At 41.2% G+C, this 25,119-nt stretch overlaps 1 protein-coding gene across 4 annotated transcripts in view; it reads right to left on the reverse strand.

Moving 5' to 3' along the window:
• Positions 1 to 25,119, reverse strand: part of LOC146625924 (uncharacterized) — a 73,695-nt gene that overhangs the window by 6,658 nt on the left and 41,918 nt on the right. For 2 of the 4 annotated variants that reach the window (XM_085363068.1, XM_085363069.1), the window contains 24 exons: positions 19,783 to 19,893; positions 19,555 to 19,665; positions 19,098 to 19,208; positions 16,980 to 17,087; positions 16,670 to 16,780; positions 16,344 to 16,451; positions 15,802 to 15,912; positions 14,797 to 14,907; positions 11,945 to 12,055; positions 10,355 to 10,456; positions 9,260 to 9,364; positions 9,015 to 9,128; positions 5,396 to 5,500; positions 4,912 to 5,016; positions 4,650 to 4,757; positions 3,719 to 3,829; positions 3,116 to 3,232; positions 2,927 to 3,037; positions 2,712 to 2,816; positions 2,515 to 2,619; positions 1,802 to 1,906; positions 1,503 to 1,595; positions 1,069 to 1,161; positions 143 to 388 (listed from right to left, as the gene is read on the reverse strand). In XM_085363068.1, coding sequence (XP_085219194.1) covers positions 182 to 388; positions 1,069 to 1,161; positions 1,503 to 1,595; positions 1,802 to 1,906; positions 2,515 to 2,619; positions 2,712 to 2,816; positions 2,927 to 3,037; positions 3,116 to 3,232; positions 3,719 to 3,829; positions 4,650 to 4,757; positions 4,912 to 5,016; positions 5,396 to 5,500; positions 9,015 to 9,128; positions 9,260 to 9,364; positions 10,355 to 10,456; positions 11,945 to 12,055; positions 14,797 to 14,907; positions 15,802 to 15,912; positions 16,344 to 16,451; positions 16,670 to 16,780; positions 16,980 to 17,087; positions 19,098 to 19,208; positions 19,555 to 19,665; positions 19,783 to 19,893 — 2,679 coding nt within the window. In that variant the 3' untranslated portion in view covers positions 143 to 181. The remainder of the gene's footprint in view (positions 1 to 142; positions 389 to 1,068; positions 1,162 to 1,502; positions 1,596 to 1,801; positions 1,907 to 2,514; positions 2,620 to 2,711; positions 2,817 to 2,926; positions 3,038 to 3,115; positions 3,233 to 3,718; positions 3,830 to 4,649; positions 4,758 to 4,911; positions 5,017 to 5,395; positions 5,501 to 9,014; positions 9,129 to 9,259; positions 9,365 to 10,354; positions 10,457 to 11,944; positions 12,056 to 14,796; positions 14,908 to 15,801; positions 15,913 to 16,343; positions 16,452 to 16,669; positions 16,781 to 16,979; positions 17,088 to 19,097; positions 19,209 to 19,554; positions 19,666 to 19,782; positions 19,894 to 25,119) is intronic. The other 2 variants (XM_085363070.1, XM_085363067.1) reach the window with 2 other exon arrangements.

Consider the following 25,119-nt stretch of genomic DNA (forward strand, 5'->3'; position numbering starts at 1 on the left):
CACACACACACACAGGTCAGGATGCATGTAGTCAGTGAGCAAGTGAACAAACACACACAGGGAGTGTTTTTAAATCTTTATTTGTGGACACACACCACACTCATTAAGGTCACACCACACACACACACACACACACACACACACTGCTCTGTCCTCCGTGCTGTCAGCTTGTTGGTGTTTGTTAGTATCCGTGCTGCGGTCCCACGCTTGGTGCCACGTCACTCATCACTTGTGTTAGCTCCTCCCACTGCACAGGTGGGAACCACAGCAACCAGGCTGCTACCATGGAGACCGAGTCCTGTGTCTTCCTGACACGTCTGTACTCAGGTGTGTCCAGCTCATTGCAGCTCCGCCCCCTCACCTCCTGCAGCCCGCGCTGGTACTTCACCTATTTAACACACACACACACACACACACACACACACACACACACACACACACACACACACACACATTACAGATACAGATAATACTGTATTACTTACTTGTGTGTGTGTCTGAGTTTGTTGCAGATTTATGTTTCAGAACCTTCAGAGTAAAATTCCTCTCTACTTCACTCCCTGCACACTTTGGCCCGGTCATCACTTCTGCTCTTCTTTCATTCATCAGCTGTCCTCTGATTGAAGTGCGTCCTATCAAAAACCTCTGATCTCAGCGAGCAGTTGAAGAGACAATTTGAGTGTGGTGGTGGCAAATAAAACGTTTGTGTGATTCAGATCGATCACTAACACACCGTCTGCCTCCTTCCCACTACAACCAGGACGCTTCAGATAATCTACACTTTGGAGGAACTGACTGAGGGTTTGTTTTGGTTTGTGCGTGCGTGTGTGTGTGTGCGTGTGTGTGCGTGCGTGTGTGTGTGTGCGTGTGTGTGTGTGTGGCAAAGTGTTTCTGAGCGGTGTACCAGGGGCACGGAGAAAAGTTGTCGTACCATAGGCACGAGAAAAGTTGTCGTACCATAGGCACGAGGAGTGTCTGTGTGCGCGTGCGTGCGTGTATGTGTGCGTGCGTGTGTGTGCGTGCGTGTGTGTGTGTGTGCGTGTGTGTGTGTGTGTGTGTGTGTCTTGCCGAGCTGATGTTCTCCTGGTTTTGCTTGACTCTCTCCAGCTCTGGAGTCACTCCAACGCTGGTGGCCTTCACTGCACTCTGCTTGTATTTGACCTGGTGGCAAAATCAGAAATGTCAGGTCAGGTGTCATCAGGTTAGCCAGATCAGGTGGTGCTAAACTATTACTGTTATTAGCTGCTTATTTAACTCAAGCAGTGGACAAGCTGTCAGTCAGCCAGCACTGACTCCAACATGTAGTTAGTGTGTTTGAGACACTCTCTGAATGTATGATTGTTCTGTTCTATTAGCTGACTCGCTCACACTCTGACTTCCTGCCCCAGAGCCACACTCGGTCCTCACACTCCTCATCCCCACATCATGACCGTGCAAACGAACCTCACGACTCGCTGACTGCTGCCCTGCTCACTTTGTGAGGCCGCTGTCTGCGTACTCACTGAGCTGATGTTCTCCTGGTTACGTCGGACTCGCTCCATCTCAGGTGTGTCCATGACTGCGGTGCCACAACCCACCTCCTCCCTGTACCGGACCTGAACAGAGCTGGAGGTGAGTCATCTGCTGCTATAAAGGCTGCTTGTTGGTGGCGGTTACTTAAACTCCACTCCCACTCAAAAACACACTTTACTTCAGTGTTCTGAAGATTGATTCTCTGAGCTTAACATTCACTCATATAAAAAAAGCAAACTGTTTTTCTGAAGCAAGTAAACAAGTTTGTTGATTCCAACCGTAAACGTACGTCACTGATCTTCTTGGCGTTCTCTCTGGCGAGGACGATCTCTGGCGTCTCTGTGACCGATGACGTCAGGTTTCTCATCATCTTTGAGTCCCAGCAGTATCGCAGCTAAAAGGAAAGAAAACGCTGCTGTAACAAGTGTGTAAATAACACTTTAGAGTTATGTCGTATAACCTTTTAGACATATCACCGCCTGTGACTGCTGACTACAATGACCCTGCAAAACTTTGCTAATAAACTTCATCCCAGTCCTGAAAACGAAGTATTGTTTTATCTCTGAAATAGCAGCAATACAATCAATGTAGACTGAAAATGCAATGTCTGTTCCTACGTTTGCACACTTTGTTCTTGGTGTTTGTGGCAGTAGTGTAAGATTTTTATAGAAAAATACCGAAGAACAGACTTTACTGTGTACGTGCCCAAAGCCTGCAGTCTCGGATCTAAACATTTGTGCTTATGACTCATGAATTTCATTTTTAGAGAATAACATGTGCTCACCAAGTCATCATTACTAAAATGAGAAGAAAACGTTATTATGAACAACAATAAAAATAATAAAAAGTAGATTAAAAATGACAACAATCTTGTGCATTTACTACACTGTTTCATTGTCCTGAAGTTACATAAAAATCACAGGAACTAAAACGTCAAAGCTTTTAGCCGATCATAATTAACAGGAATACAGTGAACAGATGGTGGGGACACCGAGCACTCACAGAGCTGATGTGTCTCTGGTTGGCTTTGACCCTCTCCATCTCGGGGGTCTCAGAAACCAGACTGTAGCGTCCCTTCAGTCGCTCCGCCTCGTCTTTATACTTCTTCTACAGAGAGGGGGGGCGGGGGAGGTGGGGGGGTTAGATTGGAGGGATGAACTTGTCGTTTCACTTAAAGCATCTTGTTTTAACACACAGACCTGGCTGTAGACGTCTTTGAGGTAGGAGGCGTGCAGCAGCTCAGGAGTGTCTGTAACCGACCCGTATGAGTGTTCTCTGAGCTGCTCCGTCTGCTTGTACGACTTCTGCATCAGGCAGACAGAAACCATCAGCTCAATGTTCGCAGGCTGCATGTCTTATAAGAATAAGATGTCCGAGAAAGAACTTCCATTTACTTTAATCCGGTGACACAAACCTGGCTCTGGATCTGTGAGGCTCTCTTGGCTCTTTGCATCTCCAGCACATCAGCACTCAGCTCCATGCCTTTCCCCACAATCTCCCTCTCCAGATCTTTGCGGTACTCCTTCTGTGAACACCACAGTTGGAACTCCAGTTCAGATCAGGCCACTTACACCTTTCAGAAATCTGTGTGTTTTTAGTTTACCTGGTTCAGTATCTGATTGGCTTTTCTGACCCTCAGCAGCTCAGGTGTCTCTTCAAGACCAACACCAGATAAGCCCCGCCCCTTCACCTCCTGCTCCAGGTCCCTCTTGTACTCTTTCTGCAAGGAAAGGGCAAAAAAAAAAAAAGCAAAAACAGGGAAACTAAAAATGAAAACGTAAATGATTTTTTTAAAAGTAATGCTTGATTGATTAAAGCCAAATGTTTGTTCTTTTTCTTTGTGAAGTGCTTCATTTCACATAAATAGATTAAAAATGTGTTGATTTCTTTGCTTCTCTCCTTAGAATCTGCCATATATTGTTTAAATAAGCAAAATACTCTATACATTTAGCTCCTCCTCTTATTAAAACTCTTTAAAACAAATATATGTGGGTTCACTGATTTTGTCTTTCAATCGTTCAGATAATAAAAGACATGAAAAGGAAAAACCAGAAAAAGGAACAATCACCAAAATCCACAACACAAGTGCTTCACAAGCCAAAAGATGTTGGAAATCAGTGGATTATCTGCTCTTCCAGGTTTGAGCACAGCTTGATCAAACCTCTAACGTGGCTTTAAATAGTTCATCCCTCTGAGGCTACGTCACCTCGCTCAGCAGGCTGCTAGCATGGCGCGCTGTCAGGTATCCAGGCGTCTGGTCGATGTCCACCAAGGCTTTGCCCTTCATCTGCTCCTCATAGTCCTTCCGATATTCCTTCTGTAAGAGACACACAGCACAGTGAGAGAACAACGACACACAGATAGACGTGATCAGCATTAATATTTGTAGCTTTTTAAGGCACAGGTGCACGATAACCCTCATACTTGTACAACCAATAATTGTAAACCCCCACAAAAGTACGATCGCTTCATCGTGCCCGAGCTTCACTGGTGTTTCCTTCAGCGGCTGATTTGGAGTCTAACTGGTCAAACTGTGGGGCACAGATCCACAGCAGGTGGCACACACTGATCTCAGCTTCTCTAAAATACAACAGATTTGTTTTCATGTTGTTAACGATTGACAGAAAAAGAAGTGACACCACGCTGCAGCATCGTTCATGATGCGAGCAGAGCGTTAATAACCTGTGGCTGTGCTGTGAACTCTCTCTGTACGACACTCATACACTTTAAACTCTGTTTTAAACAATATGATAGCTTTCCTTGATTTAAGCCCCTTCTGGAGTCGTATTATTATATGAGTTATGATTTATTTTAGGTTTAGATTTTCTCAGCTGTGAAATCAGTGTTCAAAGTTCTATAATAGGCAGTGAAGATATATGCTCGCTGTGTTCTGTGCAAATAAAAACACTTTAATTTCTCCAAACTCATTCACTCCAGTCTGCAGGCCAAAATATTGTTTGGATTATTTGCTACATGTCACATAAAAAGTTTAAAAGTTACAACCAAAGACGCACAACACGCCAAACCTGAAGTCTTCATCTGCTGGATCCAAAGCTCAGAGTGAAACTTCTGACTGGAGTGTAAAGCTAAAGAAACACATAAAGTCTGTTTCTGTCAGAGCTGCAGAGACGTTTCACCTCGCTTTGCATCTTCTGTGCTTCCTTGGACACCTTGTAGGTCTGAGTGTCTCCGAACTCCATCAGGGAGCGACCTTTGTTCTTCTCATACTCCTCTCTGTACTTGACCTGAAGACAACAAAGCACACAAACCCATCAGACGCACTTACACAATGTAAAGTTTAGAAATTATCAGACAATGAAAGCTTTTGCTTGTGTGTGTGTGTGTGCGTGCGTGCGTGCGTGTGTGTGTGTGTGTGTGTGTGTGTGTGTGTGTGTGTACCTGGCTGTGCAGCACTGCGTTCTCCTTGTGGTGGAGCTGTTCAGCCGTGTGCAGAGCTGTGTGGTAATGAGCCTTCGTCTGCTCGTACTTCTTCTTATACTCTACCTGATCACATATACACAAACACACACTATTATACAAGATGACTATTTATATAAGCACAGGCTTATTCAACAAGCAGAAGGCTGGCTGAATAAGCCCGAGTCCAGTCCAACAACGTCCTCACTCAACGAACTAAAATAAAATAAATAAAGACACACGAGCACAATGCAGGACTGTTATTGTAATTGTGTGTCGGTAGCAGATGTTAAACTCTTTATTAACTCCTGCAACATCCGCATGGGCTTTGCAGAGACTTTTATTTTGAAGGCTGCATCGTAGCACTTTAATAAAAATAATAATCTTTGTTATTATTCTATGAAACAGCTAGTTTTTCTCTGACAGTCTAACATATTGAATTATTGTCTAACAGCATGTGGCTTACATTGCTCTGAAGCTTGGTGGCGTGCAGGGCGTGCTCCAGCTGCAGGAGGTTCGGGAGGTCGGAAGAACCGTCTGGTTTCTGGTTCTGGTTGGTTTTATATTTCACCTGGAAGACAGGAAAAATGCATATCAGCACTCAAGGTTTTCCAGGGATTTTAAAATGATTTCAGGGCACATGTGATTCCTTTAAGGAATGGCGAGGTTGGCAATCACAAAACAAAGAGATTTATTTGTTCCCGTTCACTCTGGTTTTACTCACTTATCTGTGCAGCTTTAAGTGATGCTCTGCCAGAGGTGGCAGAAGTACAGACATTCTGTACTTAAGAAGTGCAGATACTTGTGTTAAAAAACACTCTAGTAAAAGTTGAAGTACAGATGCAACGTCTTTACTCAAGTACAACTGACAAAGTGCTCTGAAATGTCAAATACAAATCTCAAAGAAAGTAAGAAGTAGCTCTTTTGAGGGTATTTCTACCAGCTACTTTTTTCACAAAGCTAACTGAACCTCGCGTTATAGAAATGTTTAAGTCTAAACATGGACGAGGTTCTTTCTGGAGAAGCAGATTAATCATCCGGAGGTCCACCATCACAGTGACTCTGCAGACCATAGTAAAGAAGCACGACGTGAAAGGCCAGGCCTCGTTTACAGCTGGTTAGCTGTAGCTCAACTATCAAAATAAGAGTAAGGGGACTGTTATTAGTCATAAATCTGCAGAAGGTGGGATAAAAAACGTTCCCAAAGATGTTTTATTGTGTAAAGGTCTCAATCCACACCTCGTTTTTTTTCTTTGAGGAGCCAGACTTTCTTGTAATGAGCTCTCCAAACGTTCAAAACAGGTTTTTTTCACTCATTTTCAGTCTTTGTATCTGACCATTTTCAGATTTTTTTTTTAAACACTGACCTTTGAAACTCCACATTATTGAAGTAGCGAGGGAACAAAATTCAGAAATATCCAAAGAAGTCAGAAAGGTGCCTCAGGCTGTGCTGAACAAGGTGGCCGAGGTGGTTTGTTAGGTGAGTACAAACTCTGGTTCCACCTTATATACCATGTTTCCATGTTTGCATATGTTTAACCCTCTCAGGCGTTGCCGATTTGCAGCAGTTAAAAACTAACAACCTGATTACCCCACATACATATTTTCTGAGTTTTTTTTCTCAGAAGCACCACTGCAGGACTTGGTTGTGCATTAGCAACAAAAAGTTTCATTTGAGCCTGAGAGGGTTAAAAAAAATCACTGTGCCATTGTGCTCGAGAACTACTGGGGCCTTTGGTATCCAAAACGGATCCAGCATCACAGTGATTCAGAGTGACGTGTGGTGATTATGTTTCCTGGTTAAAGGTTAAAGATGAGCAGACATTTTACAGACATTAATGTCCATCAGGGTCAGTCATTGTAAAGCTCTCTTCTTTCTCTGCCAAGTAAAGATGTTCTGGCTTCAGTTCATCATCATGCTGTTCAAACAGCAAACCCAATCTCAGGGTCAGAACATCACACGAGCCACATTTTCTACCGTCTGCAGAAACAGCAAAGTGTGAGAAGTATTAAAAAAACAGAAATTTCCCTTTGAGTTCCACATATAACACTTTACTTTGATGTTTTCTTCAGTTGTGTTGCCAAAATCGGTTCCAGTTTCAGCCCCCTTTTCAACAAGCTCTTCTACTAAAAACCTGCATTCAGAGATCCGCCTATGTATCATGATGCTGAGTCTCAAAGAGAGGCTTTTCTAAAAATGCAGCACTGTGTGAACGTGCAGCACTCCTGAACGCCGGGCAGCGTTCAACACAACAAGCTGTTATGTAATGCGGTGAAGTGGGGAGGCTCTTTCCTGCAGCTGTGTGGGCAGTGAGTGGACGAAAACGGCTGCCTCTGTGTGTGTGTCTATTTGTGCTTGTATGGTGCTTCTTTTCACTGTTCAGCTCTTATTTTCTCTTTTTGTTTGTTTGGAGTGAAATTTATGGTGACTTTGTAAAGACATCTGAACTCCAGGGGGCTGCCCGAGGTTCAGATGTAGTTTTAGGTTTCATGTTAGAGCTGGGCTCATATTTGGCTTAGATTTGTTTAATATTTAATAGTGATGATGGTGTTCAGAGCGAGAGAAAGAGGAATGCTTATATCAATAAATGTCCTCACAACTGCAGATAGACCAGCATGTGTGTGTGTAACCTCTTCAACTTCTCCAGCTTTCATCCCACAATCCCTCTCCATTTGCCTTAGAAAGGTTGCCATGGTTACGCCCACACAACAGACTGAATTTTTCGTGAGTGTGTGTGTGAAAGAGAACGACACACACACAGCTTTTTCCCTCTTCGACTTGATTATCTCAGTGACTAAAAGAAAAAAAAATGTCTCCAGGTAATCTACGGGAAAAAATCAGATTATTCTGTAAAATATAAAAAAAGAATGAGTCATCCATCCATCCATCCATCTTCATCCGCTTTATCCGGGGCCGGGTCGCGGGGGCAGCAGCCTAAGCAAAGAGGCCCAGACCTCCCTCTCCCCAGCCACCTCCTCCAGCTTATCCGGGGGAATACCAAGGCGTTCCCAGGCCAGCCGAGAGATATAATCTCTCCAGCGTGTCCTGGGTCTGCCCCGGGGCCTCCTCCCGGTGGGACATGCCTGGAACACCTCACCCAGGAGGCGCCCAGGGGGCATCCTTGTCAGATGCCCGAACCACCTCAGCTGGCTCCTTTCGATGTGGAGCAGCAGCTGCTCTACTCTGAGCCCCTCCCGGATGGCCGAACCTCTCACCCTATCTCTAAGGGAGAGGCCAGCCACCCTTCGGAGGAAGCTCATTTCTGCCGCTTGTATCCGCGATCTCGTTCTTTCGGTCACTACCCACAGCTCGTGGCCATAGGTGAGGGTAGGGACGTAGATCGACCGGTAAATTGAGAGCTTCGCTTTTACACTCAGCTCCCTCTTCACCACGACGGACCGGTGCAGCGTCTGCATTACTGCAGCTGCAGCCCCAATCCGTCTGTCGATCTCCGGCTCCCTTCTCCCATCACTCGCGAACAAGACCCCGAGATACTTGAACTCCTCCACTTGGGGCAGAAACTCGTCCCCGACCCGGAGTGGGCACTCCACCCTTCTCCGGCTGAGAACCACGGCCTCAGATTTGGAGGTGTTGATCCTCATTCCCGCTGCTTCACACTCGGCTGCGAACCGTTCCAGTGCGAGCTGGAGGCCCTCACCCGATGAAGCCAACAGAATCACATCATCCGCAAAAATCAGAGATGAGACTCACAAAAACTCAAATACTCAGTAACTAAAAAAGTAACTAAAATGATTACATTAAAGCATAATGCTTGAACAACACCCAACTTTAATATAATGAAGCCCACAGAAGTCAAAGAGTAAAATATTGTTCCCACTCTGCACTGCTTTCCCATTAGGCATAAAATAAAAACAAAGAATTTTATAGAAAACTATGGACACACTAAACTACACAGCACACACATGCAGGCATTTTAACAGCTTTCCTTTGTGGTGCACTTTCATACTCACCCAGTTAGACTATGCTGACCTACATTCAGAAAAAAACCTGATGAACGATCATCACATGCTTTATTTGAACTTCAACCTGTGTGTGACTGATCATGTGACCACGGTTCACTCACCTGACTGGCCAGAGCAGCAGCAGCCTGCGTTTGTTTGAAGGAAACACAGTCCAGCGGGTTGTATTGAGGTTTCTGCCCCTTTAACTGTCTGTCAAAGCTCTCCTTATACTTCACCTGCAGGAGAGCGATAAACAGAGACATCAGCTGTTAAATGCAAGTGTATCTTTTCCAAGTCTTTTAACCACACATTATAGTGCTCACTTGCAAAGCGGCTACTAGTGCATGCTGGGAAGGCTATGTGTTACCTGGCTGGCCAGTTTTGAGACCTCTTTGGCGTGCTGGATGTCGGTTCTGGCCAGAAGAGACTCGTCACTGTAGACGGGCTGCTTAGTATTACTCTTATAGGTCACCTGTAGATGTCACAAACACACAAGAAAGACTAAATAAAACAAATACAAAAAGATTAAAACAGCTGTGAAAAGACATTTTAGTTAAACGTAGTTATTTTACTTTCAGTTTTTAGGTAATTTGATAAATCTGTGAACTTTACAAGCATCAGGAGGCGCCGGAGCAGATATTTATTGAGACTGAGACGTCTGAGTGGGAGTAAGGAGATTTAACTGTAATATCTGTTCCAAAATCCTTACATTTTGCCCTTGGCAGCATCATCCACATAATATATATTAACAGCATCTAATACTAACAAAACCAGGTAAAAAATAAGTAAACCCAACTGAAAACAATCAGAGACAAAGCCCCTCAATACAAACTAAAAACTGCTGCAGTGTATTAGGGCCACACAATGAATAAATTAATGAATAAATAAATATATAAATAATATATTATTGATAATTTGAGAATAAAGTCAAAATTCTATTTAAATGTTGACATTATCGTACAACGTCTGCTGTATTCTCCACAAACCCTCTTGTTAGTGAACCTGGTGCATCGTTGTCTGTGTACATTTGTTAGCACTGAATTAGCTGTTACTAGTTCCTGTTTGTAAAGTACAAAGAACGCTAAGTGGATGTTATTACAGCCGAACACATACTTTCTACTTCTAAGTCCAAACCCTCAAAGAGACCCCTGAAGGTCTGTCCCAAAATGTCCCCACTTTCCAAAACAAGTCCTCACAAAGACAGAAATACAAACACACACACGTCACACTTTCCCATAAAGCTACAAAACACTCGCACATAATGACAGTTCAGTGTTAAGAGCAGAACATTTTCTATAATTAATCAGCATTTCCACTCAGAGAGAAGCAGCTGAACAGGAACGTTGTCATGGAAATGAGTGTTGGATGGAACGTGGTTACATGTTCACACACACACACACACACACACACACACACACACACACACACACACACACACACACACACACACACACACGCTTACATCGCTGGCCAGTTTAGCTGCGTTGGTGGCGTTCACGATGTCAGGTCTGTCTGGGATGGTGTTGTAGTGATGAAGCTCCTCTTTACCTTTCCTGTAGCTGACCTGAGACCAGCAGAGGAGGTTAAGGAGAAAAGGAGGAGTTACTCTAATAAAACCAACATAAACAAAAGGGCAGTGAAGTTCAAAATTAAAAACATAAATAAAACGCAGGTGTTAAACACACTGGTCATAAAAACAGAAAAAAACAGCTGAATTCACTGAAAGCTGCTGTCGGGAAACAGAAGGTCTACACTATGAGTAAAGCCACTTAGCTAGCATGATGATCACATGCACAGCTCTACGGTGTTCACTTTAAGCACAAAAATCATATAATTAAGTCCTTTCCCAGTCGCTCCTGTGTTCCCTTGTGTGTCTCAGATCTCAGTGGGGCTTTTTCCACTTGCACTCTGATGACAACTATCTTTGTTTGTCTCTGGTAGCTTTGACTCTTTTTCCTCCACCTTTTATTCCAGTTTATTATTAGCTCTGACATAATCGTGGACTATAAATGGAAACAGAAAGCTTCTGGTACCACAAATCATGTCTCTTGCCAACATATTTATTCATGCAATCTATTTTACACATTCAACAGGTGAATATAATAATATTTTACAGTATTAACCGTTAAAGGACACTGTTGTAGAAAGATTGAAATAACAGCTAATGGTCTAATATCATAGACTGTGCATAGACTGCATTCTTTCTAATGGCCAGCAGGTGGCGCCTCCTCTGGTTGCAAAGATACTTCCAGTATCTAGAAGTTTGTTAGAGGTTTGTTGTTTCCTTGATGTACCTTACAGAACGTTTTCCTGATGACTTCTTGGGATTTCATACACTTGCTCTGGAAAAGCACAAATATTCGCCTCTAAAACTGACGGCAGCATTGTTTTAGAATTCAGAATAAAAAGATTTCATTCGTTTTCTCCAAGCGTTGTCCTTCCTTGCTTTAATAAGCTGATTGTCGGTGGTGTTTGGAGAATCTCAGCTGAGGTTTTTTGCGATGCAGCGTGAAGTCGAGTAAATTTTTGATCGACTTGTGCAAACGCTGACTCGCCTCTTTTCCCATCACCTGCTGTGAATTTGTCTTGTTGTATTTGTATGTAATGATGCTGCACCATTGCTCAATAAAACACAATGTCCATTTTTAATTACAGTTCTCCTCGGAGTTGATAGAAGGATGGACCAGGTTACACATTCACTGGTTAACAACTCATTAATCAAACGTTGTGTTCTCAGTCGTCAGATCCAGTTTCAACACACAAATATGGTGATGGTGAAGCCACGAGTAAAATCAGTCGGCTCAGAGCTTCAGTATCAGACTTGCCTAACCAATCACAGACAGCGCAATGTTATGCAGCAGAGTACAGTAAAACATGTGAACAGTGGTTTGGCAGATGCACTGCAAAATAACTGTTACTTGTTGTGTTTTACTGTAATTTAATAGAGAAACTGTTAAGTTCTGCTGATGAGCTGCTGTCGGCACAGTTATACGAACAAACGTTACATAACAGCTGTTGTATCACTGATTCAGACGGACAGGTAAATATTTACTTCACTCTGCTTCTTGTTGACCTCCATGGCGTGCTCCACCTCAGGAAGCGTCTTCATGTTGGTGTAGCTGGACTTCCCCTTCTCCCGATTATATTTCTCCTTGTAGAGCTTCTACAGAGAGACAGAAGAGAGTCAAAAAGGACTGAGGAAGAAAAAATGATTAAATAAGTGAAGAAAAGGAGATGTGGAGGATTTGAAAAGAGAGACGCAGAGAAACAGAAGCCTGATAAATTTAGGGAGGAAAACATCAGATGACTAATTCATCCTGGTGCTGGATTGCGTCTGAAAGCGCACTCGTTCATTTGTCTAAAAATAAGACGAGCTGACTTCCAACTGTGAAAATGAGGAATTCACAGCGTGATGCACAAATGAATACAAAAACTGAGTGAAGTTAAAAGGCCTGCAGAATAAACCGGCCGCCTTCTGTTTGGATTTTGCTTTAATCGTGTTTCAAAAACCAACTGATTGCTAATGTGTCATTTCTTTATAAAGAAATAAGAGTCCTACATTTAAAAAAATGCTTAAGGTCTATGAATCTGTGAAGAAAATAATAATTACTGCAGACTGTCAAACATTAGATATATTGCATATAAACATAAAACAGCTGCATATCTGTAAACTTGTACTATAATATCAGGAGTACAAGGACAAACTAATGAGTGATGTATGAGTTTTAACTAGTTTGGATAAAACTGTTATTTAATTGCTTGTAAGGTCTCCTTGAGTGTCTTTACTGGTGCCTGAAAATAAAATGTAATGTTGTTGTTGTTAAATGAGGTGAATTTTTTTAGCTTCTCCTTTTCATTTTATTTTTATTGCGGCACATGTGGCGCAGCGTGAAGAACAGACAGACTGAAGAAACTGATCTGGCTCTGTTATTGGCCGCAAACTGGACCCTTTGAGTAGGAAGGTTAATAAACTGGTTTTATAGGAAAGAGCTGATACTGGAACCAGCATACTGGACGGTATTGTCCTGGTTTGTTCCTTCAGGGTTTTACAGACACTGGGATTGTCTGGGCTGCTGATGTAAAGGCGGTCTACGTTTCGCGCTCCAGTTAGCGTCGCATTGCTCGGTCAGCAGACATGAAACCAGAGGAGGATCGGGCCCGCGTCCCAGATTACCCAAAGCTTTGATTTTCTGCCCTCGGGGCTGATTGACACCAAACAATTCCCCTCATGTGTAACATCCGTACAATAAACAGAGAATTTCGTGTTCTGCACCAGCACTTCAGACAGTTTGAGCAGAATCAGGTCACATGTAGCACATAGCTGAAAACTGTCCACTTCACACACGCTGACATGCTGGGAAAAGACAAACAAAACAAACAGACAGGGCAGAGCATCCAGGAGGTGGAACACATGACGCCCACTCTGTAGTAGTAAATGCACCGGACCGTCACCTGCTCCACTCACACTGACACCACGCCAACGATGTGTCACGCCTGTAAAAAACATCACTCATGGTTACCAGAAATGAAAAACACCACAGAGTGGATTTAACTCTTCTAGACAATCAAAATTTCACTTTTGAGCTAAAGTGAACATATTTTCCTCCCCTGACTATTTCCATACGGCTATTTCAAGTGCAAGATGCAGCAACAGTTTGCATAACAATTTAAAGTCTTTGCTCAGCTTAATGTAGAAAATAGCAAAAGCAGGTCTCTGTACAATCATGAGCAATTACAAGTTTCCTGCTACCCTGCTGGTGGAGCTGTCTGTGAGCATGTGCAAATCAGTTGGAGCAGACAGGCTGTAAACACAGCTGGGACAAAGACAGGAGAGCAGGCTGCGTCATGCATTTTGTGCCAAATGTCTTTAGACAGCTACATCAGAGCTCTCACTAAGACCATGATTGTGCATCACATCAGTCACATCCTGAAGAGAATTTGAGTTTTGCACAGCTTTCAGTGATTGCTGAAGACCTTTCTCTGCTGCAGTTTGTTCATATCTGAAATAAAACCTACTTTTTAACTGTTGATGCTCTTTGAGTCTTTAACTCCACCTACACTGGTGACGGGGCAGGAGTCTAAGCACAGATGCCCTGTTGTCCTGGGGGGTGTTCCCAAGCTTACAGAGACACAACTTTTCCAGTGTCCGGAATCTGCCCTGAGGCCTCCACCCACCAGGACAAGCCTGACACACCTCAGCTGGGACATGGACAGGCCTTTAACCACTCAGCTGCCTCCTTCTGTTTTTAATCCTGACTATCTTTTTATACTTCCTCGAGCATCTTATCCATCTTGTCACAGGTGTCAGTTTCCAGCAGTGAGTCTGTGAGAAGTGTGTGCCTGTCCCAGTTTATCAGCTTCAATCTGCCACTACTGTGTGTGTGTGTGTGTGTGTGTGTGTGTGTGTGTGTGTGTGTGTGTGTGTGTGTGTGTGTGTGTGTGTGTGTGTGTGTGTGGTGGACAGTAGGTCAGTGTCTGTGTCCTCAGGCTCTGGAGCACCACACAGCTGCTCCCTGTTTTCACGCTTCTACAGACAAAATGATACCAACTCACAAAACACTTCCCATGAGCGTGTCTGTGTGTGTGTCTGTGTGTGTATTTGTGTGTGTGTGTAACACAGGACCGCGGGATGTTGCTGTTTAAATGCCTCCCATCTGCTCTTTAGTTAGAAATGTGAACTCCGAGTGGATTATAATTCCAGAGGTGTGACATCTGTCTAACCATGTTCACGTTTCATCGCTTTGCTGCTTAAAAACATGCAGAGAAGTTCAATATTTTTCTGTTGTTGCTCTTTCAAAAGCTCAGCTTTTATATCTCAAATTTGCTCCGTTTGCTCGTTAAACTGAGCGCGAATAGCGATTTGGTGTCTCTGACTTGATGCTGTGAAGGCGGCGTCACACTCACATCGCTCTGTGTCTTGCTCAGCTCTTTGGCAAACACGGTCTCGATGGTTTGGGGCATCTGGGCATAGAGACTACAGCCGGCTTCTTTCTTGCTCTCCTCCCTGTAAGCTTTCTGCGACACAAACACGTGAACCACATCAACAGACGCCGACCACATCAGGACGTCTTTTAAAAAAGCAGTGCAGCATTTTGCTTTGCTGTCTCACCAGCATTTATTTTAAAGTTCTGCATAATTAGAGATTTCATAATGAAATATTTATTATTATGAGGCTGATGCATTATAAATCTGCTCAAAAAATATGATCACAACAGTTGTGCGTGCTGAGGTCTAACAGAATGTAATGACGCCTGCCTGACTTACACAGTTAAGCTGATTTTAATGATTTTCATCTCTAAACTGGAAACACTGCACCGAGCTACAGACTGATTAAAAAACATCAGAAAGTGCAGCAGCACATGTGTACAGGTAAACAAATGGAAATGCCCTGTTGGTTTGCTGAACAGCAGTTGTTCCCATGTGCTGCTCCCTCGTGATCCCATCAGGCAAAAATAAAGCAAATCCTGCCTGAAAACTCAATGTTCAACCATAAAACTTTAAATAGATTTTTTCTGTTACTACACAAACATCCTTTTTATAAGAAACAACACTGTTATCATAGCAAAAAACCTTCATGCCAATGATACTGTAATGCACAGAAAATCTGAAAAGCAGGTAAATCTCACTGTTAACTTGTTCTGCATTTGTAATAAGAATCTGAAAGGTAGAGACAGTCTCCAACCAGAGCTGCACAAACATTCACAAAACGATTAAATGTGTGTTATAAATACAACATCAGCACTTCTGTATCAAGACACCGGTACTTCAAAGGAAGTGCGTCGTGATATTTGGCCCTGCCTTGTTCAAAAACAGCAAACGGGAACAATCCCGCCTGTAAAGTGAACCTGCTGCTGACTCACAACATGCTCATGAAGGTTCAGAGAGCAGTGGCTGCATGTTTAAATGTACCTCGCTGTGCAGCTGGCTCTGCTCCTTGGCATGCTGAGTTTCTTTGGTCTCGGGCAGCAGAGAGTACAGACACTTCACCATCTCCTTCTTACCCGCCTCTTTGTATTTATTCTGGGTGATGAAAACAAGACAGGAGATTAATAACTGCTCAGTGACACTGAGCACACGCCTGCACCTCACACTTCATCTGATTCTGTCTGTGTTTGAATAGATTTGGAGCTTGCACTGACAGCTTTATAACAGAAGTATGCAGCATGCAGGCCTGGAGCACGGGGAGCACAGAATATACAGCTGTTTGCAGATGACACTCAATTCTAAAACTGAAAAAGCTGACAGAAAGAAAATCCAAATTAAAGACCTCCATATTTATGATTTTTTTACAGTAAGTTCATGAAGCCAGACGTTAGTAAAATGTTACCAGCAAAAACAGCAAACACAGAAAGCTTTTTTATTCCCCACATTCACAGAGTTGTATTTGATTTATTTTTATACATGCTTAATTTTCAATGTGCAATCAAACTGTGAACACACACAGCTCCCACCTCGCTGTGTGTCTCAGCCATCTCTTTAACAAACTGAGTCTCCAGAGTTTCAGGCAGCAGCGAGTACAAAGTGTTGGGCAGATCCTCTTTGTCCTTCTTGTATTTTGACTAGAAAAGCCAGACGCACAGAGGAAAAAACACATTGAGAGATATATTTGCTATATTTCTGAGAGAAGCAGTAAATTTACATACCATGAACAGAACAGTACTTGACATAAACATACAGGGCTGTTAGTTTCTAAACACTCCACAGTTTTGAAGCATATTTTGTCAAATTTGACCAAAATAGGTGTAAATGAGTAAATCTGGTGCATGCTGCAGCTCACCTCACTCTGAAGTTCTGAGATGTGCTTAACAAACTCCATCTCTTTGGTCTCCGGCATCTGATGGAAAACACTGCTGCCGATGTCCTGTCTGCCTTTCTGCTTGTATTTATTCTGCAGCGCACAAACATGCAGAGTCAGATGATGAAAAAGAGTCCAGAAAAAAATGAGAACAGTAAATTAGGATGTTGTAACAACATCAACACGATGAATCATTGGGATTTATTTTTTTTTAGCAATTTTATGACACAGAACAAGCTGCAGTGAAACTATTGGACCAACATGTTGTTACACGTTGCGGACGTCCGCCCACCTCACTCTGAAGCTCCGTCACTGCTTTAGCAAACTTGATCTCCTCTGTCTCAGGCAGCAGTGAGTACAGGTTGGTGCTCAGCTCCTTCTTACCTTCCCTGTATTTCACCTGGAGAGCAGAGACATACTCGGTTAATCATACACCGTAACAGAAAAAAATCTACATAAAAAAGTCAGAATTTGTTCTATCTACAGACGTTTTATATGAGCGGGAGAACGATCAAAGTCAAGCTCAATTAAAAAAAAAAAAAATCGATGCAGAAAAAATGGTAGACACAGACAGAAACTACTCAAACTCAGCCGAACAAAAACGAAATCAAAAATGGACCCCGAACTTGCTGAAAAACAAACAAACAAACAAACAAACAAACACACAAACAAACAAACACACAAACACCTGACAATTTAAACCCGATACCAAAACTTCAAACACTAAATCATCAATTAAAAGTGAAATTAATTAAATACAATTGTAAACAGATAAATACTGTATTAAATGTTTTAAACAACATTATTCTACATTTAAGTCATTATTTAATATTTAATTAATTAATTCTGATTTGAAATAAAAATTGACACATTTATTTGCATTGATGTGTTTATTTAATTGCACTCGTGGAGTTTTGAGGTTTTATTTTAGTACCTGGTTTTTGTGTGTGTGTGTGTGTGTGTGTGTGTGTCTGTGTGTGTGTGTCCATGTGTGTGTGTGTGGAGGGGGTTCAACCCTTGTGCCCTCCTGAAATTTTGCACCCTTTTGACACCCTCGTGTACAAAAAAGTACACAAACAAAATCTGCCATAAAATCCTGACACAACAACATTATTTTTTAATTTTATTTCTTTTTTTCAGAAATCATTTCTCCAACTTGAGGCCTTTTCAAAACGTTTAAACATGAAATCATTTTCAGGACTTTATCCTTTAAATGTCAGTTTAAACGTCTGAACTACTGCAAAAAAACCACAATAATTATTTTCATATAAGAAACAGAATGGTGACGGGAACAAAACTGATCTGACTGCATTAATATTTTAGGTGTACAGTGATGCCAAATTTGTGCTTGTACATGAACATGTAGAAAAATGTACGTATTGACTTTCTTACTTCAGTCTTTTCCTCCTTTTTTCTGTGGAAATGTTTGTTGCCTCCTGTGGATTTTATTCCAGTCTTTTTGTTTTTCAAACCAAGTTTTCTGTTGTTTTCTTTCTTTAATAACTCTGTTTTCCTGCTGTTGTAACGAACTTTCCTCACGTGTCATTGATTGTTTTAACCTGCGTTCTTCCTGCGTCTCTTTGTGTAAGCAGTAAACGCTCCGATTCTTATATAGTGCTTTTCTACACTCCCGAGTACTCAAAGTGCACATTCATCCAATCACACAAGCACTTTCTTCTTTGCTTTTCAGTGCTTACTAACTACATTCACACACATTCACACTCCGATGGATGCATCGAGAGCAACTTGGGGTTAATATGTTGCCCGAGGATATTTGACATGCAGACTACAGGGAGCCAAGGATCAAACGACCGACCTTCTGATCAGTAGATGACCTCGTCTACCTCTTGAGCTACAGCCACCCCTCAAAGAAGCGTGTCGGCAGCCGTGTACCAGACTATCAATATTCTTGTTGAGGCGTCTTTATGTGCAGCCCTGTTTGTTGCTGTTATTCGCTCCATGTTTCTTCGTGTTTACTTCTTGGATATCTGTGTTACTTCACCTTCTGGACTTTGATAATTTTGGAACTTTTTTCTATAAACTGAAATAAAAGCTTGACTTCTGTTACTTCCATCTGCTTTGGTGTCTGTATTTGGCTCCTCACTCCAGTCCTCTCAAAACAGATGGATTATTATTTGGCAGAAACTGCAGTTTTTAAACATATAAAAACATCAAGCCCTGGGTGCCTGGAAAGGTGGATAAAATTCACAGATAAATGAGAATAACAGCACTGATATTGGTATGGAAAATATGTACTTTATAATACGTGTCAGCCTGTTGTATTCTTATGTATGTCAGGTATTTATCATGTGCCATGTGAGGGAGATTGCTATGATTTAATGATGCTTGCACAAAGTCAATAAAGAGTCGTAAATCTCTTGAATAGTTTTCTGACAGTCACGTCTCGTACCTGACTTTGTAGCTCAGTAGCCTCTTTAGCATGCTGAGTCTCCAGTGTTTCAGGCAGCTGATGGTACAGACAGCTGGTCGCCTCCTTTTTGCTCGCCTCCTTGTACTTGGCCTAAAGAAAACATCAGCCAGAATATTTGCTTGCAGGTTCAAAACAACATAACCGAACATTAAAAAGCCACATTGTTGCCATCAGTCTCATTGGCGGCTCACAGACCGTAAACATGGACACTTTTTGGACTGTGATTTACTTTTGAACCAGCGTCTGCAGGTGTAAAGATAATAACTACTGAGTCACTGATTCTTAGAAAGTTACATCCTCTGTGTTTATTGTGCAGGTAATAATAAAACACTTGGATGGATTTATGACTAAATCACTTTTAGTTTAACAGTCAAGAACAGACACAACAACTCTATGATCCTGTTAACTAAAAATGAAATGCTCTCGTTTTCCTCACCTCACTCTGCAGCTCAGACACAGTTCGTGCTAACTGAGTCTCGGCTGTTTCTGGTAGATGCGAGTAGAGACTCTGAGAGAGGCTCTTGATGCCGTTCTCCTTGTATTTACACTGCAGAGGGAAAAAGAAAGACCTAAGGCCCAGTGACCCCCAATCCTGAACTAATTCAGACACGAGGAGGAACCAGGAGCGAAGAAGAAACCGAGGGAACAGCAGCTGAAATCTTACTTCACTCTGCATGTCGGACATCTTGGCGGCGAGCTGCGTTTCGGCCGTCTGCGGCAGCTGAGAGTACAAACTGGACGACATCGCCTTCTTCCCGCTCTGCTTGTACTTGTTCTAGAAAGCAAGGAGAGCAAAACTAAATATCAAGTAAATATTTGAGATCGTGACTTTTACTCAAACAGAACAAGAACTCTGAAGAAATAAAGTTTACATAAAAAAAATCGTAATAAAGAAATATTTCCGTCTCAGCCCAGTTTGGTGGTTATTGTTGTTTTATCTTTTATTGTGAAACTGGAAACTCTGAACGAGCTGAAAGTGAGTGAATGAATGGACCGATGTCCATGAAGCCGTTTGTAATGAGTCCAAACCACTGATGGACTTCATTAAGTGTGCCTATGCCAAAAGGCACACTTATTACTATTCGTCAGATTTATTATTCTTATTATTCTCAATCTTCTGCCTAAAATTTGGACACGTAACTCACCCTGCAGTTTTGAGACAAGCTTCATATATGTTACCGCATTTTGTGCGGCTGGATCTGGAATGGTGTGCTATGACTTTTGGTGTTTATAACTTTTATAGTTTTTCAAATATTAATATTTTAGTGAAAATTTTCCCGCGCTTATGTGCCGCACAGTTTTGAGACAAGGGTTGCATATGTTATATCATTTTGTGCGGCTGGGTCTGGACTAGTATGCTATGACTTTTGGTGTTTATGACTTTTATAGTTTTTTAAATATTTAGATTTTAGTGCAAATGACTGAAAGATTAATTGGCTCTGTTTTGAGTTTTGTTCAAAAAGGAATGACTTCATATAGGGAAAAATATATATTTTTGTGCAGGACACCTTAAACTAGTTTTTTAATTAAGCAGCAAGGCAGAAAAAAGTCAGGGCTGCATCAAGACACGAGGACTAAACCCCAATTCAACCAGACCCAGAACTGATCCAGAATTAAAACAGGACTACAACAGTTCGAAATCAGGACTATTTGGGACTTGACCAAAACAGAACCAGAATCAGAACTAGATGGTAGTAGCACTAAAAATCATCATAGACCTGCACTACACTTATTTTTTTAATTCTACCAAAGTCCACTATTTAGATTGAGAAAAGTTCATATAATTATTTAGCCTTGTTGTGCAAACAAGCTGCATAACTTAATAAATATAGAATTTGAAAAATAACAAACCTAAAAAGAAACACTAGGTACGAGATACATGAGGACCTGTGATACGCTGATACTTTTGGTAAACAACCATTTGACTAACATGTGTGTCTCACCTGCTCTTGTTCATCTCTGTTCTGTCCTCATTCTCCTCTCTCTACCTCTCTCTCTCTTTGTGCTGACAATCATCAAATATACATCAAATCAAAAAATAATTTCCCCCAGGGATCAATAAAGTATTCTGATTCTGATTCTGATTCTGATTATACAGATATTTACAAACTCTTCAGATCAAAACACTTTTTTAATTGTAACATCAAATCAGACTAAATGTTTATTTTTTTTAGATTGATAAATATAAAAAACATAGTTTCTCTCTTTACTCTTAAAGTTAACAAATATCTGTATTTCTTAATTGTAAATGGCACCAAATTGCATTCAAAATTGAGCCACACTTATGGAGCTCCACAATTCTTTTTCTGGTGTTTTGTTGACATCTCTTGATGTTCCCATGTCACAGAAACAGGCTCTGTGTTTTGCCTTATATGCATCCACAGCTGTGCCACCAATTTACTCACATGGACTCTACGAACCTATCAGAAGCTTCTTCAGCTCAGAATGGAATCGTCTGGAGTTTCTTATTAATTAACAATAAACTTAGTGTATATGTACTCCTAAATTTGATCAAAGTGATAAAAAATAGACAGCTCTGTCTCTCTTTATTCTGACATTTAACTAATTCAAAATATATTTAAATATTTATCTAAAACAAAAGTTTACTCTAAATTGATGTTGTACAGTAAAAATGTTTTATGTTTTCTCCCTAAAGTGTAAATATCTGGTTACAAATGTGAATATCCTGCTGTGTACTGAAATCCCTCTTGGGCTACGTCCACACGTACACGGGTATTTTTGAAAACTGATATTTTCCGTTTTCGTTTTAAAAAATAATCCCGTCCACACGTGAAGGCAGAAATGAAGGAAAACGCTGCTATGAACATGCCAAAGCAGCAGGTGACACCATATTCCTAACCGTGCAGAAATGTTGGCCAATCAGAAGTCTAGAAGCCTCGGCAGGAAAAAGTAAACAAAGCTGGGGCATAGAAGCAGAACCGAGTAGTATGTGTGGACGGACAGTAACTGTGTGTATATGTAAGCATTTAAACACTGCAGAGAGTAGAATTAACAGTAATAGTATTGTAGAAATTCATTTCACCGAAACAATAACGTGGCGCACAGTGTGACGTCAAAAAAGGCGCACATCTTTGACGCTGCGTTTTCTCCGTTTTTCTCGTCCACACGTAAATGCAAAAACGGAGTTTTAGAAAATATCCACCCTGCCCGGAGTTTTTAAAAATCTCCGTTTTCAGTGACCAAAAACGCCATTTATGTGTGGATGAAAGGTGCAAACGCATAGAAAAATCTGCGTTTTCAAAAATACCCGGGTAATCACTTTCCCAATTACAATATACAAACTAGAGATGGACCGATCCGATATTACGTATCGGTATCGGTCCAATACTGATCTAAATTACTGGATCGGATATCGGAGAAAAATAAAAAATGTAATCCGATCCATTAAATATCACGAAAGCACCTCACAAAACTTGCAACACGCCGTAACTCGCCTCAGAACGTTAGCACGTCGGAGCAGTATGCATCACGTGATAGAGCGGCTGTGGCATGCGGGACCTGTCGGTGGTCTGGATAGCATGTGGAGCTTCGCTAGCAACCCGGCATTTCATCTCCGACAAAGTTATCCCCGAGAGAAGTAAAGCAAGTGTGTAAGTCCATCTCTGAATGTTTGTAAAGCATTCCTGCGTTAAGCTTAACAAGCGACTGCCTCTCCTGCTGCTACTTCAATCATGAAACTGCTTAACGATCAGCTGATCGGCTTTTCTGTCGCGACTCCGTCTCTCTGGTTTGTTTTTGGCCCACTTTGCACCAGAAAGAGGAAACCAGCAGCTGAACAACAGCAGCACGTTTAAGCTTGATAAGCTGTTGTTAGAATTTATTTAATATTACTTTCTACACCAGGATCTTTTTCTACATAGCTGACGGCTGGTAACTGTGCAGGGGCGGATCTAGCAAAGTTTAGCCAGGGGGGCCGATAGGGCATTAACAGGGAAAAGGGGGCACAAAGACATACTTTTCTTTCTTATTCTCATTTAAAATGTCTAGCTTTTAATAAATAATTTGATGTAAAAGGAATAGAAGTCCATTACTGTATATAGTGACTATTAAGTCTAATATATATACCCTAGTAAGCTATAGTCCTTTTTCCTTTGAGAAGGTACCATCTGTGCAGTCTGCAATTTTGTTGAAGAAAGATGCTGAATCTATTTAATATTTCTTGAAAAATTATTGATTTCTGTGCATTTTTTTTCACACTGCATCAAATTAAGGTTGATTACGTCGATTAAGCATCATGAGGTGGCGCGTGAGGGGTGGTTCCCTATTTTTTTATTTTTGTTGTTGCTGGGAGTTGGAACTCTATTAGTTAGGTTGCTTAATATTTCTGCTAAGTACTCTTTAAAATACCAGAATAGGGAGGATGGTGTAGGTTTAAGTTTATTAGATTGATCAGTATTGCTGAACTATGAAATATTTTTTTGCATACAGGTATAACAGAATAGCTTTAGTGTAGTTGTTGTTTTAAACTTGAGTATGAACTTCTACAAAATGCAGCAAGATATTTAAAAAAACAGTTTTGTTGATTAAAAAACACTGTATCGGATTCATATCGGTATCGGCAGATATCCAAATTTATGATATCGGTATCGGACATAAAAAAGTGGTATCGTGCCATCTCTAATACAAACTGTTATGGAACTTTACTTAACAAAGTCTTAAGACCGGGTAGTGACACTATCAATATGTCTATTTAAAGAAAAGAGAGATTTTTTTTTTTGTTTTTTTTGTTCTTGTAGTCATCTTGTCTATCAATGTATCAGAGGGTTAAAATAACAAATTGCTGGTAAACATCAGAATTATTGATTTGTTTACTGTTTGTCCATTTACGTCAGTGTAAAATCTTTTGGCTACCAATGCAGCTACCTGGTTATTTTGCTTGACTTATAATGAAAGCTCGGTCTGTTCACATGCTTTAAATGCCAACAATTGATATTCTGTTTTTATGCTGACATTCTACCAGATGCCGAGAAAAAATAAAAGATCCCAGGCACAAAAGAAGCGCTGGAAACAACTTGACCTGGTCGATCCTGCTGTCCCAATGCTCACTGGCCACAACCAAGATGAGGCAGTCAGTAGTTTTCCATCTGACCAGGTAATGAAGATATGGTAGTGATCACAAACAGTTGAACAGTTTTCGAAACACGTTTGAGACAGTTAAGAACGCCTACCCATACAGTTTAGGATTTTTTGTTACAATATCACACAACTGGCATAATAGTGCATGGTATGCAGAGCATTTAAATGAAATGAATGTGTCAGGTCACTTAATGTCTTCTATACCCTTTTTCCTGGTTTAGATGGCACCAGCCAGGTTATCCTTGGAAACACAGGATAGACCCACCTCCTTATGTTCCCCAGGTATCAAGGTAAATATCAAAAAATATTCCTCTTATTAAGAATTTACAACAGACAATTACATGTTATAGACATATTAATGGTTACATCTCACCATTATGCAAACAGCAGGGATTTTTTTTTTTATTGCTTTGTAAGTTTAGTAACCACTACTGTTTCATGTTTTCTTTAAAGTATCCAGTGTTACACTCTGTTTCAACTCTGTTAGTAGGTTTTATAATTTTGATTAACTGTATGTAACCCATTATCAGATTTCAGACACTCGTCCACCAGCAAAACGAGTCTGGGCAACTGATGATTTCCACACAGCATCAAATTCTCCACCTAAAAAGGTATGCCCACAAATGTCTATAACCAATTGGTATGCATGTGATCTTTGCTGTATAATCACCAGGGTTGATATTTAGTCTTTCACCTTACGTATGCTTGCTAACTCTTACTAAATATACATCTCAACAGCTATTTCTGTCTGTTTAGCTATTTCTATATATATTGTTCAGAAAAAACTTTTATACCATTTTATACTTAAAGCTTCAGATAAATTGACATCCACAGTGAAAAGCAGTGCAAATAAATACAAACATGGCTTTGTGACATCTTTTATCAAGATGGATGTCAGTGTATT

This window comes from Diplotaxodon limnothrissa, linkage group LG9, assembly GCF_057381915.1.
Source record: "Diplotaxodon limnothrissa isolate DT_005_m linkage group LG9, D_limnothrissa_male_GT1.1, whole genome shotgun sequence".
NCBI lineage: Eukaryota > Metazoa > Chordata > Actinopteri > Cichliformes > Cichlidae > Diplotaxodon > Diplotaxodon limnothrissa.